At 40.9% G+C, this 21,490-nt stretch overlaps 1 protein-coding gene across 2 annotated transcripts in view; it reads left to right on the top strand.

Moving 5' to 3' along the window:
- The window catches only part of Pgm5 (phosphoglucomutase 5), a 187,773-nt gene that overhangs the window by 27,918 nt on the left and 138,365 nt on the right, over positions 1-21,490 (top strand). For both annotated transcript variants that reach the window (NM_001191953.3, XM_087588861.1), the window contains 4 exon segments: positions 401-563; positions 13,363-13,509; positions 18,223-18,348; positions 20,961-21,151. In NM_001191953.3, the coding sequence (NP_001178882.1) occupies positions 401-563; positions 13,363-13,509; positions 18,223-18,348; positions 20,961-21,151 (627 nt within the window).

The following is a 21,490-nucleotide window of genomic DNA, read 5'->3' as shown; positions in this document are numbered from 1 at the left end:
AAAGTATCACACAGAAGAAGCAAGAGAAGTAGGAAGCAATCCTCTCCCTTTTCTTTGCCATTTCTAATACCTTCATCATTATAGTTTCTTAGTCAGACCTAAAGTTAAGAACTTATGTGAGCAAACCTGTTGGTCATCAAACGTAGATATTTCAAACCACCAGAAGCCAACGATCCTTAAGTAATTATTAGTTGGCAGTGGAAGACTATATACGACTACCCCGAATAGACTTGGAGACTTTGGGTGGGGCAGACAATGCTCCTTTTATTCAGCTTTCCTAACACAGAGTCTGTTCAACTCCTTTGGCTAGGAGATTGATTACCTCTTGACAGGTCCTGGGCTACTTTCCTGTCAAAATGCCTTCAATTCCATGAACTGACTTTTTGCTGTACGTTTTTAGATTGGTCGGCTGATTATTGGGCAGAATGGCATCTTGTCGACACCTGCAGTCTCCTGCATTATCAGGAAGATCAAAGCAGCTGGTGGGATCATCCTAACAGCCAGCCACTGTCCTGGAGGACCAGGGGGAGAGTTTGGAGTGAAGTTTAATGTTGCTAATGGAGGTATGTGGTTCCAAATATGCCTTAACTGATACCGTTTCTCATATATTATCATACTCTCTGATGGTAGGCAGGCAAAGTGGAGAGGAGTCAGCTCAGAAAAATTCAATGAGATGCCCAAGGTGATATGATTCCAAGGAAGTAACATATAGCCTCTCATATGCACAGGGCTAGTCTCTTGATCACCTGTATGCTTCAGCCAAGTCAAGGACTGGGTAGTTGACAGTTATCTGATATACGAGGACTCTGAATTTTAAAGTTAGAAAATACCCCAAGGGCCATTTAAAACACCCCTTTCCTTCTTCAAAGAAACAAATTGGAACTCCAGGAGGCTGGGTTACTGTGGAAGGTCACAGGCTGCTCAGAGAGACAAATGATTTTTAGTCTAGGTCTCGATCTCAGTGGGAATATATATATATATATATATATATATATGTATATATATATATACCTTTAGTGTATATATATAAAGGTATATATATATATATATATATATATACCTTTAATTTGTTCTTAAATTTATAGAAGTGTACAGTGTGTCATAAATGGACTCCAGCTATCCATCCTGTACTTTTCTCATATTGGTAATCATGTCCACCCCCTGCGATATTTTAAGGCAAAATTGAACATGAAGACACTCCATACCTAAATATTTTTGTCTTCATTTTTTCAAAGACCCATTCCCCCAAAACTATAGTAACAGGCTGTGCTGTTTACTTTTCTTGTGACAAACTCCTGACATGAAGCAACTTCAGGAAAGAAGGTTTCATTTTAGCTCACAGTCTGAGGACACAGTTCACTGTAGCAGGGAAGGCCCCCAGGAAGGAATGTGAGGCTGCTGAGGGGGGTTGTGGGGAGTGAAAAGGGAGGGGAGCAATTTGTATTTCACCTTTATTCAGTGTGAGATCTCAGTCTGTGGAATGGTGCCCTGCACTTGGGGTGGACCTGTCCTCTTCAGTTAACCTTTGTAGAAACACCCTTAAGAGTTGTGTCTCCTAAGTGATTCCAAATCCAGTCCAGATGACAATGAAGATTAACCATCACACGTATCTAACAAAAATAACACCAACCCTCCTAAACCACCTGACACCCAATCTCCAGTCACTTTCCCTTGTGGCGATTGTCAAAGTGTTATTCACAGCTGTTTCATTTGAAAAATAAAAGATGCCCACCAGAACGGTGCATTGGTTCCCTAAGACTCTTCAATCTTTTTAAATCTAGAATATTGGGCATGTTTGCTTTATGAGAGCATAAGCTAAATTTTAATAAAAAAAACAGTTATTACTGTGAATTATTCCTGGCACCAGGGAAAACAGCACAACAGTGTACTGGAAGAATAATTTGTTATTGTTCCTCCCCATGGCCACTTTGTACATTATTTAAAAATAAAGTATTTGTAACATTCATATTGAATGTTAATATACCCACAGATACACACACCAGAACACACACAGACCCAGACACATTCATGAACACTCACACACACGTACACATACTCACACTCACACACACACACACACACACACACACACACACACCACAAGGAAAACCTAGAGCACATCTACGAGTGTTGAGGACATAATCAACACTTAATAGTATAGAAAAATCACCAAACCATAAAAGGAGACACACAGAGTGGAAGTAAGCAACAGAGAGCCGAGGAAACACCCAGAGACCAGCCATCTGAGTGTGTGGGGTGAGTACTATGAGCAATACCCCAGAACGTACATGGATTAACCTCTTCAGTTAAAATACGCAGAGTGGCTGGATGGCTACAAAAAAGAGCCATCCCCTTGCTGCCTGTTGTTGACTCTTTGAAGCTCTAAGAGCATATGTGAGCCAAAAGGGAAGGGGCAGAAAAGGATAGTTCTGGAAGATAGACACCAAAGGAAATCAGGGCTGGTAACACTTAGGTAAAATATAACTCAAGCTAAATAATAATTACAAGGTAAAAATAAGGCCACCGCGCAATGACAAAGGGAACAGTTCACTAAGAACCCATAAGAATTATGAGTGTACCCGCGGATCCCGGCCCGCAGCAGCTCTCTGCTCCCAGACCCGGTGAGAGAGAAACCCAACCGCCTGGTCAGGTGGGCACTCCTGAGGCTGCAGAGCGGAAGAGACCACCAACACTGCTCACCCCTGCCCACATCCCTGGCGCAAGAGGAAACTGTATAAGGCCTCTGGGCTCCCGTGGGGGAGGGCCCAGGAGCGGCAGGACCCCGCAGGACCCTGAAGGAAACAGACCAGATAAACAGTTCTCTGCACCCAAATCCCGTGGGAGGGAGAGCTAAACCTTCAGAGAGGCGGACAAGCCTTGGAAACCAGAAGAGACTGCTCCCTGCACACACATCTCGGACGCCAGAGGAAAAAGCCAAAGACCATCTGGAACCCTGGTGCACTGAAGCTCCCGGAAGGGGCGGCACAGGTCTTCCTGGTTGCTGCCGCTGCAGAGAGCCCCTGGGCAGCACCCCACGAGCAAACCTGAGCCTCGGGACCACAGGTAAGACCAAATTTTCTGCTGCAAGAAAGCTGCCTGGTGACCTCAAGACACAGGCCCACAGGAACAGCTGAAGACCTGTAGAGAGGAAAAACTACACGCCCGAAAGCAGAACACTCTGTCCCCATAACTGACTGAAAGAAAGGAAAACAGGTCTACAGCACTCCTGACACACAGGCTTATAGGACAGTCTAGCCACTGTCAGAAACAGCAGAACAAAGTAACACTAGAGATAATCTGATGGCGAGAGGCAAGCGCAGGAACCCAAGCAACAGAAACCAAGACTACATGCCATCATCGGAGCCCAATTCTCCCACCAAAACAAACATGGAATATCCAAACACACCAGAAAAGCAAGATCTAGTTTCAAAATCATATTTGATCATGATGCTGGAGGACTTCAAGAAAGACATGAACACACTTAGGGAAGCACAGGAAAACATTAATAAACAAGTAAAAGCCTACAGAGAGGAATCGCAAAAATCCCTGAAAGAATTCCAGGAAAACACAATCAAACAGTTGAAGGAATTAAAAATGGAAATAGAAGCAATCAAGAAAGAACACATGGAAACAACCCTGGATATAGAAAACCAAAAGAAGAGACAAGGAGCTGTAGATACAAGCTTCACCAACAGAATACAAGAGATGGAAGAGAGAATCTCAGGAGCAGAAGATTCCATAGAAATCATTGACTCAACTGTCAAAGATAATGTAAAGCGGAAAAAGCTACTGGTCCAAAACATACAGGAAATCCAGGACTCAATGAGAAGATCAAACCTAAGGATAATAGGTATAGAAGAGAGTGAAGACTCCCAGCTCAAAGGACCAGTAAATATCTTCAACAAAATCATAGAAGAAAACTTCCCTAACCTAAAAAAAGAGATACCCATAGACATACAAGAAGCCTACAGAACTCCAAATAGATTGGACCAGAAAAGAAACACCTCCCGTCACATAATTGTCAAAACACCAAACGCACAAAATAAAGAAAGAATATTAAAAGCAGTAAGGGAAAAAGGTCAAGTAACATATAAAGGGAGACCTATCAGAATCACACCAGACTTCTCGCCAGAAACTATGAAGGCCAGAAGATCCTGGACTGATGTCATACAGACACTAAGAGAACACAAATGCCAGCCCAGGTTACTGTATCCAGCAAAACTCTCAATTAACATTGATGGAGAAACCAAGATATTCCATGACAAAACCAAATTTACACAATATCTTTCTACAAATCCAGCACTACAAAGGATAATAAATGGTAAAGCCCAACATAAGGAGGCAAGCTATACCCTAGAAGAAGCAAGAAACTAATCGTCTTGGCAACAAAACAAAGAGAATGAAAGCACACAAACATAACCTCACATCCAAATATGAATATAACGGGAAGCAATAATCACTATTCCTTAATATCTCTCAATATCAATGGCCTCAACTCCCCAATAAAAAGACATAGATTAACAAACTGGATACGCAACGAGGACCCTGCATTCTGCTGCCTACAGGAAACACACCTCAGAGACAAAGACAGACACTACCTCAGAGTGAAAGGCTGGAAAACAACTTTCCAAGCAAATGGTCAGAAGAAGCAAGCTGGAGTAGCCATTCTAATATCAAATAAAATCAATTTCCAACTAAAAGTCATCAAAAAAGATAAGGAAGGACACTTCATATTCATCAAAGGAAAAATCAACCAAGATGAACTCTCAATCCTAAATATCTATGCCCCAAATACAAGGGCACCTACATACGTAAAAGAAACCTTACTAAAGCTCAAAACACACATTGCACCTCACACAATAATAGTGGGAGATTTCAACACCCCACTCTCATCAATGGACAGATCATGGAAACAGAAATTAAACAGTGATGTAGACAGACTAAGAGAAGTCATGAGCCAAATGGACTTAACGGATATTTATAGAACATTCTATCCTAAAGCAAAAGGATATACCTTCTTCTCAGCTCCTCATGGTACTTTCTCCAAAATTGACCATATAATTGGTCAAAAAACGGGCCTCAACAGGTACAGAAAGATAGAAATAATCCCATGCGTGCTATCGGACCACCACGGCCTAAAACTGGTCTTCAATAATAATAAGGGAAGAATGCCCACATATACGTGGAAATTGAACAATGCTCTACTCAATGATAACCTGGTCAAGGAAGAAATAAAGAAAGAAATTAAAAACTTTTTAGAATTTAATGAAAATGAAGATACAACATACTCAAACTTATGGGACACAATGAAAGCTGTGCTAAGAGGAAAACTCATAGCGCTGAGTGCCTGCAGAAAGAAACAGGAAAGAGCATATGTCAGCAGCTTGACAGCACACCTAAAAGCTCTAGAACAAAAAGAAGCAAATACACCCAGGAGGAGTAGAAGGCAGGAAATAATCAAACTCAGAGCTGAAATCAACCAAGTAGAAACAAAAAGGACCATAGAAAGAATCAACAGAACCAAAAGTTGGTTCTTTGAGAAAATCAACAAGATAGATAAACCCTTAGCCAGACTAACGAGAGGACACAGAGAGTGTGTCCAAATTAACAAAATCAGAAATGAAAAGGGAGACATAACTACAGATTCGGAGGAAATTCAAAAAATCATCAGATCTTACTATAAAAACCTATATTCAACAAAATTTGAAAATCTTCAGGAAATGGACAATTTCCTAGACAGATACCAGGTATCGAAGTTAAATCAGGAACAGATAAACCAGTTAAACAACCCCATAACTCCTAAGGAAATAGAAGCAGTCATTAAAGGTCTCCCAACCAAAAAGAGCCCAGGTCCAGACGGGTTTAGTGCAGAATTCTATCAAACCTTCATAGAAGACCTCATACCAATATTATCCAAACTATTCCACAAAATTGAAACAGATGGAGCCCTACCGAATTCCTTCTACGAAGCCACAATTACTCTTATACCTAAACCACACAAAGACACAACAAAGAAAGAGAACTTCAGACCAATTTCCCTTATGAATATCGACGCAAAAATACTCAATAAAATTCTGGCAAACCGAATTCAAGAGCACATCAAAACAATCATCCATCATGATCAAGTAGGCTTCATCCCAGGCATGCAGGGATGGTTTAATATACGGAAAACCATCAACGTGATCCATTATATAAACAAACTGAAAGAACAGAACCACATGATCATTTCATTAGATGCTGAGAAAGCATTTGACAAAATTCAACACCCCTTCATGATAAAAGTCCTAGAAAGAATAGGAATTCAAGGCCCATACCTAAACATAGTAAAAGCCATATACAGCAAACCAGTTGCTAACATTAAACTAAATGGAGAGAAACTTGAAGCAATCCCACTAAAATCAGGGACTAGACAAGGCTGCCCACTCTCTCCCTACTTATTCAATATAGTTCTTGAAGTTCTAGCCAGAGCAATCAGACAACAAAAGGAGATCAAAGGGATACAGATCGGAAAAGAAGAGGTCAAAATATCACTATTTGCAGATGACATGATAGTATATTTAAGTGATCCCAAAAGTTCCACCAGAGAACTACTAAAGCTGATAAACAACTTCAGCAAAGTGGCTGGGTATAAAATTAACTCAAATAAATCAGTTGCCTTCCTCTATACAAAAGAGAAACAAGCCGAGAAAGAAATTAGGGAAACGACACCCTTCATAATAGACCCAAATAATATAAAGTACCTCGGTGTGACTTTAACCAAGCAAGTAAAAGATCTGTACAATAAGAACTTCAAGACACTGAGGAAAGAAATTGAAGAAGACCTCAGAAGATGGAAAGATCTCCCATGCTCATGGATTGGCAGGATTAATATAGTAAAAATGGCCATTTTACCAAAAGCAATCTACAGATTCAATGCAATCCCCATCAAAATACCAATCCAATTCTTCAAAGAGTTAGACAGAACAATTTGCAAATTCATCTGGAATAACAAAAAACCCAGGATAGCTAAAGCTATCCTCAACAATAAAAGGACTTCAGGGGGAATCACTATCCCTGAACTCAAGCAGTATTACAGAGCAATAGTGATAAAAACTGCATGGTATTGGTACAGAGACAGACAGATAGACCAATGGAATAGAATTGAAGACCCAGAAATGAACCCACACACCTATGGTCACTTGATTTTTGACAAAGGAGCCAAAACCATCAAATGGAAAAAAGATAGCATTTTCAGCAAATGGTGCTGGTTCAACTGGAGGTCAACATGTAGAAGAATGCAGATCGATCCATGCTTATCACCCTGTACAAAGCTTAAGTCCAAGTGGATCAAGGACCTCCACATCAAACCAGACACACTCAAACTAATAGAAGAAAAACTAGGGAAGCATCTGGAACACATGGGCACTGGAAAAAATTTCCTGAACAAAACACCAATGGCTTACGCTCTAAGATCAAGAATCGACAAATGGGATCTCATAAAACTGCAAAGCTTCTGTAAGGCAAAGGACACTGTGGTTAGGACAAAACGGCAACCAACAGATTGGGAAAAGATCTTTACCAATCCTACAACAGATAGAGGCCTTATATCCAAAATATACAAAGAACTCAAGAAGTTAGACCGCAGGGAAACAAATCACCCTATTAAAAAATGGGGTTCAGAGCTAAACAAAGAATTCACAGCTGAGGAATGCCGAATGGCGGAGAAACACCTAAAGAAATGTTCAACATCTTTAGTCATAAGGGAAATGCAAATCAAAACAACCCTGAGATTTCACCTCACACCAGTGCGATTGGCTAAGATCAAAAACTCAGGTGACAGCAGATGCTGGCGAGGATGTGGAGAAAGAGGAACACTCCTCCATTGTTGGTGGGATTGCAGACTGGTAAAACCATTCTGGAAATCAGTCTGGAGGTTCCTCAGAAAATTGGACATTGAACTGCCTGAGGATCCAGCTATACCTCTCTTGGGCATATACCCAAAAGATGCCTCAACATATAAAAGAGACACGTGCTCCACTATGTTCATCGCAGCCTTATTTATAATAGCCAGAAAATGGAAAGAACCCAGATGCCCTTCAACAGAGGAATGGATACAGAAAATGTGGTACATCTACACAATGGAATATTACTCAGCTATCAAAAACAACGAGTTTATGAAATTCGTAGGCAAATGGTTGGAACTGGAAAATATCATCCTGAGTGAGCTAACCCAATCACAGAAAGACATACATGGTATGCACTCATTGATTAGTGGCTATTAGCCCAAATGCTTGAATTACCCTAGATCCCTAGAACAAACGAAACTCAAGACGGATGATCAAAATGTGAATGCTTCACTCCTTCTTTAAATGAGGAAAAAGAATACCCTTGGCAGGGAAGGGAGAGGCAAAGATTAAAACAGAGACTGAAGGAACACCCATTCAGAGCCTGCCCCACATGTGGCCCATACATATACAGCCACCCAATTAGACAAGATGGATGAAGCAAAGAAGTGCAGACCGACAGGAGCCGGATGTAGATCGCTCCTGAGAGACACAGCCAGAATACAGCAAATATAGAGGCGAATGCCAGCAGCAAACCACTGAACTGAGAATAGGTCCCCTATTGAAGGAATCAGAGAAAGAACTGGAAGAGCTTGAAGGGACTCGAGACCCCAAAAGTACAACAATGCCAAGCAACCAGAGCTTCCAGGGACTAAGCCACTACCTAAAGACTATACATGGACTGACCCTGGACTCTGACCCCATAGGTAGCAATGAATATCCTAGTAAGAGCACCAGTGGAAGGGGAAGCTCTGGGTCCTGCTAAGACTGAACCCCCAGTGAACTAGACTATGGGGGGAGGGCGGCAATGGGGGGAGGGTTGGGAGGGGAACACCCATAAGGAAGGGGAGGGGGGAGGGGGATGTTTGCCCGGAAACCGGGAAAGGGAATAACACTCGAAATGTATATAAGAAATACTCAAGTTAATAAAAAAAAAAAAATTAATAAAAAAAAAAAAAAAAAAAAAAAAAAAAAAAAAAAAAAAAAGAATTATGAGTGTATACATGCTCAGTGCTGAGACTCCTCAATACTTAAGGAAATCTCAATGGATACAAAGGAAGAAATGGGTAGCGGGATAACAATAGTAGGATACTTCAATATCCCATTTTCAACAGTGGTTAGGTCAACAAGCAGAAAGTTTTCTATAAAATATGGGATTTGAACTATACCTTGTGCCTAATAGACCTCCCAGTCATGAATAGAATTTGCTGTCTCATGACAGCAGGGTATGTTCTTCCCCACGACATGTGGAGCATTCTTTAGGTAGAACACATGCTAGATAAGAAGATAACAAATTCAAGAATCATATGGACAATTACTGCCTTCTATTTACTATAAAAATAGTAAGAGATAAATGTTGGAGAGGACAGGGAGAAGGAGAGGCCTAGAATAGTTGGCAAGAACACAGACTGGTATAACCATTAAGAGGACAGTATGGAGCAAGCCATTTCTCTTCTGACTCTAAATGTTGGATCTCTGCAGTGCAAGGAAATCTGCACTCCCCTTCTCTTTGTAGCGTTATCAACAGTAGGTAAGATATTGAAACAACCAGAGTATCTGTTCATAGTTGAGTAGATGAAGAATGTAATAGACACATGATGGGGTATCATCAGCCTTAGAAAGGGATGTACTTTCATTTGCCACAACATGGATGGACCTGGAGGACACTCTCTTATGTGAAATACTGCAGCAGCCACATGGCAGCTGACAATGTCTGTAACTCTAGTTCCAGGGGAACATGATGCCCTCTTCTGGATGCTGTGGTCATTAAAGACACGTGGTGCATCAAGGTGACACATCTATACACAAAATGAAAAGTAGATCATAAAAACAAAGATTCACCAGGCTCTCTGACTTCAGTTGAGAGAGAGAGAGAGAGAGAGAGAGAGAGAGAGAGAGAGAGAGAGAGAGAGAGAGACTACCCTACTTGTGTTTTTGAGTGTTAAGCTCCATATAACATACCCGATATATTATATGTAAGTTTTCATACATGTAGGCTCACAGGAGGACTACATAGTCCTGTCTAAGACCAAAACCCAATACAGCTAGGATTAGACTGATGTTCTGGGATTAGGTTATAGAAAGCACCCATGTAAGAACACGGGATGGGTCCAGAGTCAGGCAGGTGGGTTATGCTTTTGTGCATTGCAGGAGCTCCAGTGTGACAGTTTCAGAAGGATTTAAGGGAATAGTGACAGTGGTGACAGTAAGTGGAAGTCACAGGGATGGAGCATGTTAAGGAGCTTTTAAAACACTAAAATGTTCTTAGCTAGCCTGTGGAATGATGGTTTCAGTATGTCATCTTCTTACTTATATGTCATTGTACTTGGCTCAGATGTGCCCCTGAGTCTGAGGAAATCAGCACGGGTGGCCAAGTGATGTCACAGATCATCATGTAACTGGCTAGAACTTGCTTTAGCTTCAGAATCCAGTGTGCTTTGGCATTAGACTTCAGACTTCATAAAAATGATACATGCAGCCAAATAATACAGTATGGCACCTGGAACATGTGCATGTGCGTGCTTGTGTGTGTGTGTGTGTGTGTGTGTGTGTGTGTGTGTGTGTTAGTAAAACCTTCTTTAGTCTGGCAACTTAAAAATTCAAACACAGAACAAGACTCACTTTTAAAAAACTTTTGTGAAGGATAAAGAATATTAAAGGGGGGCCTAGAGAGATGGTCCAATAGTTAAGAGCATGCATTCCCTGCCTTTCCACAGGACCCAAGTTTGATTCCCAGCACCATGTTATATGACTCACAGTTGTCTGGAACTCTGCCTTCAGTGGACTCAAACCCTCTGGCCTCTGTGGACACCTGTATTCATGTGTACAAACCTACACACACACACACACACACACACACACACACACACACACACCCCTTACAATTTTAAAATACTCTTAAATTATTTAATTTTTATTCTTTTCAATTATGTGTGAGTATGTGTGTGTGTATGTGAGTGTGTGTGTGTGAATGTGTGTATGTGTATGTGTGTGAGTGTGTGTGTGTATGTGTGTGTGAGTATGTGTATGTGAATGTGTGTGTATGTGAGTGTGTGAGTATGTGAATGTGTGTGTGTATGTGTGTGTGAGTATGTATGAGTGTGTGAGTGTGTTTGTATGTGTGTGCATATACATATGTGCAATTATGTGCATACATGAAGGCCAGAAGTTGACATCATTGTCCTTTCTCTGCCACTGCCCACCTTGTTCTTTGAGACAGGTCTCCCTCACTAAATCAGGAATCCACTGATTGGCTAGCTTGGCTGGCTAGTGAGCTCACTCCTCCGCCTTTTTCCCTGCCCTGATCCCCTTGAGCTAGGGTTACAAATGTGAATTGCTATGCCTGGCTTTTTGGTTATGATTTTGCTGAGGATCCAAGCTCAGGTCCTCATGGTTGTGTGGCCAAGCACCTTACAGACTGGTCCATCTGCCAGGCTCTTTTGTGTACTTGAAGATTTTTTGTCCCACGTGAAACAACTGTTGGTGTAACCTGTGAAGCTCTCCTGCCGGTCGTGCTGGGGTGCTGCCTTGTCATTCTCTTTTATCCTCTTTATTGTCTCCTATTCTAGGAAGGCAGCTTCCTTCAATAGGAATGCATTATGAATGGTATATATTGTTACATTTTCTTATATTTGTAATAAAATGTTAAGAAAAACATCTGTGTAATATAATTTATTAAACATACTGTATCAAAATATTTCAATATAAAAATACAAAACATTATTATAACCTATAACTAACTTACAATTTTGATATGCATTTTACAATTGTAGCAATTTACAATTTTAGTTTGAATAGCAACATTTTTGGTACTCAGTAGCTAAGTATGGTGGGTGGTCATCATATTGGACGGTATAGCTTTGTGGGGTGGGAAATGAGGTAAATCTAGAAGCAATTTCTGTTCAGTAGAAAGTTACAATATAGTCAGCAACTATAACTCACACACAAAACTACCTAGCTGTCTTTTACAGTGTAGGCCATTCTGTGAGAATTATGGAATTTTGATTTCTTAAAAAAGCCACAGAAATATCATAAGAATGTTTCTGTTTTAATCCCAGGTGTGGGGTAGGGGGCTGCTTCACAGCAGCTGACTATGATTTGCCTTGGGCTTTAGCAGAGCTGCAGATAGTTTCCGTGACTGTGTGACATTTGGAATTCTGGGTACTTTGCGGAGGGCATGTAAATGCTAGGGTCCTGAGAGGCAGGGCTGGTGGTGGTTGGCCAATCAGGGAGGGTTGACTGTGGTTTGCTAGTAGTTGTGCTCAAAGAAGAAGCCTCTCTCTCTCTCTCTCTCTCTCTCTCTCTCTCTCTCTCTCTCCTTATTTTTCTCTTATCTAGTGATAGGGGGTAAAACTAGGGGATAAAGGGCGGGAAGAAGATGAATCTACAAAGTCTCTAAGACCAGCTACACCATGCAATTTATCTATCTATCTATCTATCTATCTATCTATCTATCTATCTATCTATCTATCATCTATCTATCTATCTATCTATCTATCTATCTATCTATCATCTATCTATCTATCTATCATCTATCATCTATCTATCTATCATCTATCTATCATGTATCTATCTATCATCTATCTATCTATCTATCTATCTATCTATCTATCTATCTATCTATCTACATACCTAATTCTTAACATTTTTCAAGACCAAGCAAAAACTGACTAAGGCTTGTGTGAAGATACAAGTGTTTAAAAAGAGGAGAAAACTATAACTACTGACTTCATGCTCGGCTCATTTAAACTCATTTAACTCCATCGCTGTCACCAATATATCGGTTGTTTTAGCTCCCTATCATTTTTAAAAATTAAGTCATGATGGTGAATTCAGACTGGGAAAAACAATGAACTTATTTGGAGAACGTCACATATCAATGAGACAATGAGACAGTGCAGAGTAGAAATAAATTTTTTTGAGGTGCTTGGGGAGCTGTGGTTTAAATCTGGATCTCCTACTTCTGTCAAGTATATATCCTGTTTGTCTCATATCCTGAACAAAGCTGATTACATAACCGGGTCTCCCCAGCAGGTGCGAAACTATTTTTAGAGTGTGTGTATCATTGCTTAGAAGTGAATTAAAACAAACATGTGGGTTGTTCATCTACACAGAACAGCGGGGGGGAGGGGGCTGATCAAATATCCTTCAGAGTGAATGACTACAATGCGGGAGATACATGGTCTAATTGAACTGTGACTCTGTTCATTGTGTAGAGAACAAACGAGCCCCTCCTCGCTAGTGCAGGGGGCCAGTGATGTTTCTCTGATAGGAATTCTGGAGTCTTCAAAATAAACACATTATGGGTGTCAAATTTTAGGTCCTGCACCAGATGTCGTCTCAGACAAAATCTACCAGATCAGCAAAACAATTGAGGAATATACCATATGCCCCGACCTTCGAATTGACCTATCCCGGCTAGGAAGACAAGAATTTGACCTGGAGAACAAGTTCAAACCATTCAGAGGTAACTTGTTTTGAAAAAATCAGAAAGTTTTCATGCATGGGACAGCCTTCCAAGTGGGGCACATATGGTAGATTCTAGATGTCCATGGGGTGTGGCAGTCCTGGTTGGTGATTGGTGGTTTCTGTAGGGGAGGATACGCATGAGAATTACTGAATTAGTCATCTGAAGAGTGGCGCTGGCCGAGTCGTTGGAAAGGATATGCAGTGCAGAAAGAAACTGGAGAAACCTCTGCGTTTTGATTTAAACACTTTCAAAAGCCACTCTCCAAACTGTCATTTTCAACATAGGACAAGGTTTGTAGTATCATGGCATTCATGGAATAGACCGCGGATCGCCGAAACGTCCTTTTCAATAATTTCTAAGCAATTAAGGCAACGATGCAGGTGAATAGAGTCGTTAAACTTCTCATGGTGGTAGGAGTTTCTTTGCCAGGCCAGAGCCATGTAATTCTGCTTCATGAACCAGGACCAATAACCTGCTCTATACCAGGTACTGTCTCCAGAGGTTTTACAAAGGAACTCAGTAACTTCCAAGTAGTTTTAGGCAACCTTTTCAAGAATTAAAGAAACAGTCTGGCGTACACTGTAACCACAGAACTCAGGAGACTGAGGAAGCAGGGTCATAAATTGAAAGCTAGCCAGGGCTCCACAGAGAGGTGTTGTCCCCCAAAATGGAAAACAACCAGAACGAGTTCGATGAATACTAGATGGGTGAGTGAATAAACTATAGAAGAACTAAGAACATAATTTATTATTTTACATATTCAGTTTGAATACTGTAGCAAGAGTCATGCTGAGAATGTGTACCTCACCCCGTTTTATTCAATTAAAATTGTACAAAAGGCACATCAGTAGCAATAGGACGACTATCTTTTATTCTTTTAGTTCCTCTACAAGATCGGGTACTGTTTACATTCCAATGGTGTCCTCATTTTACAAGTAATTCATCTAGACTAAAAAGATGAACTATCATGGGGACATGGTTTTTAAAAAATAAAAATTTCCTTATGTGTTTTTTTTCTTTTATCAGATATTTTTATTTACATTTCAAATGTTATCCCCTTTTCTGGTTTCCCCTCCAGAAACCTGCTATCTCTCCTTGCTTCTATGAGGGTGCTCCCCCCACCTACTCCCTCCCACCTCCCCATCCTGACATACCCTGCTCTTCCTATGGGGTTGCCAACCCCTTCAGCTATTTCAGGCCTTTCTCTAACTCCTCCAATGGGGACCCTGTTCTCAGTTCAATGGTTGTCTGTGAGCATCAGTCTCTGTATTTGTCAGGCTCTGGCGGAGCCTCTCAGGAGACAGCTATAAAAATTTTTAATTCTTTAAGAATTTTATGCGTTCATAGAATGTTCTTTTATCCTATTCACTCTCCCAACTCCTCCTCATAAGTTCTCCTAGATTCACCTTTCCAACCTATGCACACAATTTTTCAAGTCAGAGAAGAGCTTAAAATAGACTGTTTGGTGGCAAAAGCACTGGGCTACTCATACTACTTCTTTCTGGAAAAGTTTTGAGTTGATTATCTGCTTGTGAGCATTTCCTGAAAGCCTTGTCATGCTCAGGAGAAGCAACAGGGCCCACATAAACAATAGAGTATCATTATTTGTTCTTCGATATTTTCATACATGTAAACAATGTATCTTGATCATGTAAACAATGTATCTTGATCATGTAAACAATGTATCTTGATCATGTAATCAATGTATCTTGATCATGTAATCAATGTATCTTGATCATGTAATCAATGTATCTTGATCATGTAATCAATGTCTCTTGATCTTATCACTTCCAATCACTCCCATACACTAGGCTCTTAACATCTCCCTTCCTCTCTTATTCATGCGCTCTCTCTCTCTCTCTCTCTCTCTCTCTCTCTCTCTCTCTGTTTTGTTTTGCTCTTCTTGTTTATTTTAAACCACTGAATCTGATTAGTGCTTCCCTGTTGGAACATTGGTTAATCCATTGCTCGATCCTGCATAGTTGCAGTGAGCTCCTAAGTACAATGGCCATGCCATATGCAGAAGACAGGACTTAACAGCACTCTTCCCCATCCTCCAGCTCTTTCTTTATGTCTTCTCTTCTGCAGTGTTCTCTGTACATTGTGAGGAGAGGGGATTGAGAAAGACATCCTATTTAGGGCTGAGCACTCATTAATTACTTATCAACTCTTGGACAAGTTATGAGTCCTATATTAACTCTTTTCCACTTCAGAAGAAGCTTCTGGGGCTAAGCTTGAGAGCAACATGAATCAATTAGTAATATAAATATAAACAATATAAATACTTATTTGGCAGTTTGGTAACATGCCCATTTATAGTAATAGATTTTCCCTACAGCCTATGATCTCCTAGCTTATGGACTTTTGACCAGGTTTATAGTACCAGGAATTAATTACCTCTTGCAAAATAGGTCTCAAATCTAATCCAAAAGCAATTGGTTACCCCCAAACTTCTATGCTGCTTTTGCACCAGTGAAAAGTTTGTACTTTTATTAATCTTGTTAAAGGTGTACACATGCAAAAATGTGCTCATGTAGACAACTAGACCTCCTCTGTGTTATAGCTAACAAAGTAATTTAAATATGCCTAACTATACATGATTAGACAGACAGGGGCTCTAAGATGGGTGAGAGCTTTCAGGGTGTTACCACCAAGAAGAAGTTATAAGTATTTTAATTGTTTTGGGCATATTTAAGGTTTTATAATTTCTGAAAGACTTGAGTCTTTGGAGAGCCCATTGTTATAACCACATTGTTTCTAGGGCAACTTTTTAAAAGGGCTGGTGAACTACCAAAAAACTATACATGGACTGATCCAGGGCTCCAACTGCATATGTAGCAGAGAATAGCCTTGTTGGGACACCAGTGGAAGGGAAAGCCCTTGGTCTTGCCAAGGTTGGACTCCCAGTGCAGGAGAATATGGGGGGGGGGGCAATAAGGGGATATATAGGGGGAATACCCGTATGAGGGAGGGGGTGGGGAGGGAATGGGGGCTTATGGACAGGAAACCAGGAAGGGGAATAACCTTTGAAATGTAAGTAAAGAAATATATAATAAAAATTAAAAAAGAAAAAAGAAAAAGAAAAAAGTGCTGGTGGTACTCTGGAAGTAGGTAAAGAACCCCCTGGTTCCCCAAAATAATTAGGAGATAATCCTTTGAGATAATTTGTGTGCTGTATTCTTACTGTTTTAAGTGGCGAGCAGTGCTTGACTTAACTGAAAACAAATAGTCCTTGGTGTCTCACCTTAAGGTGTTGAGAGCATGTGTTAGATGACGAGAGTGTTTGAGTTTCCTGCATGTCTTGTTTCCTTGAACTGCTCTCGTGATTATCAAATATTCCTAGGCAAAGAATTGAAGAACCAGAATGAAATTTCCAAAAACACCTTTTATTGTAGAGTAAGTAAAATGTCTAAAGTACCTGATGTATTAAATCAAGCATTTTCAGATGGATAGTTCATGAACAGTGATTTTAAATTATTTTCTGAGTTAATAGTCTCCTCATTTCAGAAGACGATTAAGTACAGTCTGTACTCCTTAAAAAGCAATTAAATTTGACTGCATATTCATATATCAGCTTAAATGTAAGGAAAGTATTGTGGGACATGTGCTTGACCAGGCAAAGGGGTAATTTATACCACATATTAAGTATTGTACCTGGATGTACTGAAAGATTATCTGGATGTACTGAAAATTTATTGCAGATTGATTGATAATACCTTTAACATAGGTTTAAGTATTTCAGCTTCGAAGCAATATGACAGTGAAAAGCACACACACACACACACACACACACACACACACACACACACACACACACACGGGTGCCCCCACACACACTTAAAGAGATGAATGGATGCAACTATAAATTTAAAAAGCAATACTTTTTTCCTGGACAAAATTTTAGTTCCCCCAAATTAAATATTTACTCCTCCTTGGAAGAATACTTTCTGAGCATTAATTGTGTCTGACAGATGTTTGAAAACGGTGCCATATTCTGTGCGCTGGGTTTTCATGAGTTAAGTAAAAAAGTTTGCTTGGGATTCTCAGTGACACACTGGAGAGCTTGTGTGTTTCCTGAGCATGGGCAGATGGTCTGGCATTCCCCTGGAGATTAGGTACTAGGCTGAGTGGGAAAGTGGGTTCATGTAAAGTCAGAATATGCCCCTCAGCACCAGTTCTGTGCTTGGATCCAGTGTGCACAACAATGTGGAAAAGAAGGCCACAGCTGGGGTCACACCTTTATGTGTTTGTTTCACGCCGGCTGAGTCATTGTTTGGCTAACTCCACAGGAAGGACCACTGCATATGCGAGTTGCTTGTTAGCATTGGTGTGTGTGTGTGTGTGTGTGTGTGTGTGTGTGTGTGTGTGTGTGTGTGCAGCTGGGGGAGAGAGAGGTGTTTGCTGACAAGATGTGGGCAGGCGTGACCCTAAACTTGTAAATTCTTCTAGCGGTTCATTTCTTCCTTTGCAAAAAGAATGTGGAATGATATTATTTGTACCTTTACTTATCTGAAAAGTCTGAGCCATTTTGGTTGTGCTATGATTTGAGGTTTGGTCTGGAAGTGCACGTTTCTCTGCTGGTGTAGCATGCAGGTTATGCTGGGACTTTGATCAGATTTTCCCAACATTAGGGTAGTAATTCTTTTTATGTCTGTAAAGATCATTTCTGGGCATGCTCCCTGACATCCCCTTCTGTTTTCCCATCACCAGTGGAGATTGTGGACCCCGTTGACATCTATCTCAACCTCCTGCGGACTATCTTTGACTTTAACGCCATCAAGAGTTTGCTGACAGGACCCAGCCAGCTGAAGATCCGTGTTGATGCTATGCATGGAGGTGAGCCCGTGTATTTTTTTTTTTGTCCAAATGCAGTGTCTTAGAACCATTAAGGAGACCTCTCCGTTTTCAGATATATAGACTGTTCTAGAAAATTTTAGGACTCTAGTTACTTTCTGTTGATGTAAATGCAAACAAAACTCGAACCAATAAATTTGGGGCTTTACCATATCTACTTTACCAGATCAAGACTGCCTGTTTGCCTTGAAAATTCATGCTACATTTTATAAACCGTGGAATAAAAGTTATCATGGAAAACGTAGTTGCCCAACTCCTTTCTGCAGTCAATGTCTTACTTGCCAGTGTCAACCTTTTTCAACCCCTCCACTGATTTTCTTTAGTATTTATTTCCTCGTTATGAAATATCACAAATACACAGATCTTTATTAATTTTTAACTTTCAAAGGCCACAGGCTTCTTACTGGACGTTTATAGCCAACCCTTTACCTCTCCTAGCCGCTCCTATCAGCTCCTCATCTCTCTTCTGCTTTCGTTATTCTGCCTCTTCTTGAAAGTCACACAAGTGGAAGAACAAACTCAGTAGTCTTTTGCTTCACATCATTCGGCACAGTGTTTTGTAAAATGGCGTTTGAGGCACACACGCCCCTTCTTGTTCTTTGTGACTGTTGAGTAATATTCCATTTCATTGACGTACCACGTTTTGTCTATTTGCTGGTTGATAGAAATTAACCTTCCTGCCCTGCTGTTGGACTACTTCCAATGAAAGGTGTCATGGCAAGTCACAAACAAGTCTTTATGGGAGTGTGTGTTTCCATTTGTTTTGAGAAAATTTCTAGCAGCAGGATTGTGGAGTCTGAAAGTAAATAAATCCTGAGTTACATAAGAACATAGATGTTGTCCAAACAAGCAGTTCCTGTTACACACAGCAGCAGCAATGGTGACGGCTTCAGTGTCTCTGATTCCCAGCAGCCCTCTGTAATACCAGACTTTTTAAAAAAGATTTATTCATTTATTATATATGGGTACACTATAGCTGTCCTCAGACACACCATAAGAGGGCACCAGACCTCACCACAGATGGTCGTGAGCCACCATGTGGTTGCTGGGACCTGAACTCAGGACCTCTGCAAGAGCAGCCAGTGCTCTCAACCACCGAGCCATCTCTCCAGCCCATATCAGACTTTCTTATTTCAGATATTTTGCTCCATCTTGTTCACCATTTTTAAGGCATTCTCCCTGCATGAAGAGGTTTCTCTCTGCCGTTTACTTCAGACTCCTGGTTAGTGCATTCCGCAAGATTTTGGTGACCATTGGCTGCCTGGCGTGCTGAGTATCTGTTGGGACCATGAGCACACTTGGGTCCCACCCTCCCCAGGCTTTGCTTGGAGGATCTGTTGTTGGGATGTTTTGTTACTTCTTCTTGGGCTGATTTAATGCTCAAGGAAAAGCTCTTTCAAGTCCTTGGCCTGATTTGGCCCAGGAAAAAGACAATTACCTCTTCCTGAATTTTTTGTGTTTGTGTCTCACTGCCTGGCTCCAACTGTTTGTCCATCTTCAAATTAGTCACCCTGGCTGAGGGCTGAGGAACAGACTGTCAGATGGAGGTCACCTCCCTAGCCATGGGGACAGTGGGATTTAGCTACAGCACAGCATAGTCATATGGGTCATGTGGGCTGATTGGGAGAAAGGTATGTTTCTTTCCAAAAGAAACCCAATGCTTCCTCTAGAGAAGGGGACATGGGGACCAGGTCACAAGACAAGAGATGTTTATGGTGTGACCTCATGTATATTTCAGCTGGTAGGAGTACATGGTGATTTTATCACAGGCTCACTCCTCCCTTGATTTTAATAGCTTCCACTTGTATGGTCCCCCTACTAGTACCCCTCTCAAATTTATATTCTTCCTTCAAGTCCTACTCAAAACACTGCCTTCTCTGGGAAATTTCACATGTGACTATTGTTTTCCTAAGCCGTCGAGTCCAATTAGACACTTCCCTTCTGGTCTCAGCTCTCCGATCATTCTTACATTGGACTTACCTCACTATTAGAGAAGAGCCCAGGAATGTAGGCATCATGCAGGTGTTATCCCCTTTAATCTGACCCTTTCAGTTCTTAACATGGAGGTTCAATGTTAGGTCATCTGGTCCATTGTACTTCTACTCTTACTTAGCATTCATGGTTTTGCAAGAGGAGCCTGGTTTTATTCGAAGCTTCTGGGATCTACATGCTGACTTGGCAACATTACAACAGTTGTGCAAAGGGAATTACTGGTGCCCTTTAGTGCTTTTAATATACTCAGTTGGAGTGCTTAATACACAAAACGCAGCATTGATAAATCATTATTATATAGTTGATTTCTTTAAGTCAGTGTTTTATGAAATCACGAGGAAAAAATTTCATCTTTTTGGATGATTGACATCTTTTAATCTGCTCCACAGAGCGTCTGGCACATGGAAGATGATCAATAAATGGGAACTGATAGGATTCTTATTTTATATTGTACCCTAAAAAATGACTGCGTAAATTTTTCTTCTTTTGGACGATTAAGTGAATTGTTATCTTTTTATTACCAGAAAGAAAAAAAAACCCAGAGAAGAGTATTCTTCAAGTATTTTTATGTTCTCCTCTATCTTTTTTTTTTTTTTTTTAAGTTATGGGGCCCTATGTAAGAAAAGTTCTGTGTGATGAACTGGGAGCTCCGGCCAACTCCGCCATAAACTGTGTCCCATTAGAAGACTTCGGAGGGCAGCACCCGGACCCAAACCTGACATACGCGACCACCCTTCTGGAAGCCATGAAGGGGGGAGAATATGGATTTGGAGCTGCATTTGATGCTGATGGGGTAAGTGAGAGGGTTTCCAGTCTGCTGACCCTCTCTCTCATCGTGTGATGGAAGAAACATCAGAAACCAGAGAATCTGGAGCTCGTGTGCATGGGGCGCTGGGCTCAGAGCTCGTGTGCATGGGGCGCTGGGTTTGGAGCTCACGTGCATGGGGCGCTGGGCTCGGAGCTCGTGTGTAGGGGGCACTGGGCTCGGCTGTGGCTCTGCAGTTCTTTGCTGGCTAACACTATGAAACAGCTACAGCTTTTCTTAGATTCAGATTGATGTATGTTATTTAGAAATTATTTCTTAAAAAAAAAAATCCAGGCAATAAATTTTCATTTGTTGCTGGCTTCGTTG

Source organism: Rattus norvegicus, chromosome 1, assembly GCF_021556685.1.
Source record: "Rattus norvegicus strain SHRSP/BbbUtx chromosome 1, alternate assembly SHRSP_T2T, whole genome shotgun sequence".
NCBI lineage: Eukaryota > Metazoa > Chordata > Mammalia > Rodentia > Muridae > Rattus > Rattus norvegicus.
This window is presented reverse-complemented; position numbering and strand designations above follow the sequence as displayed.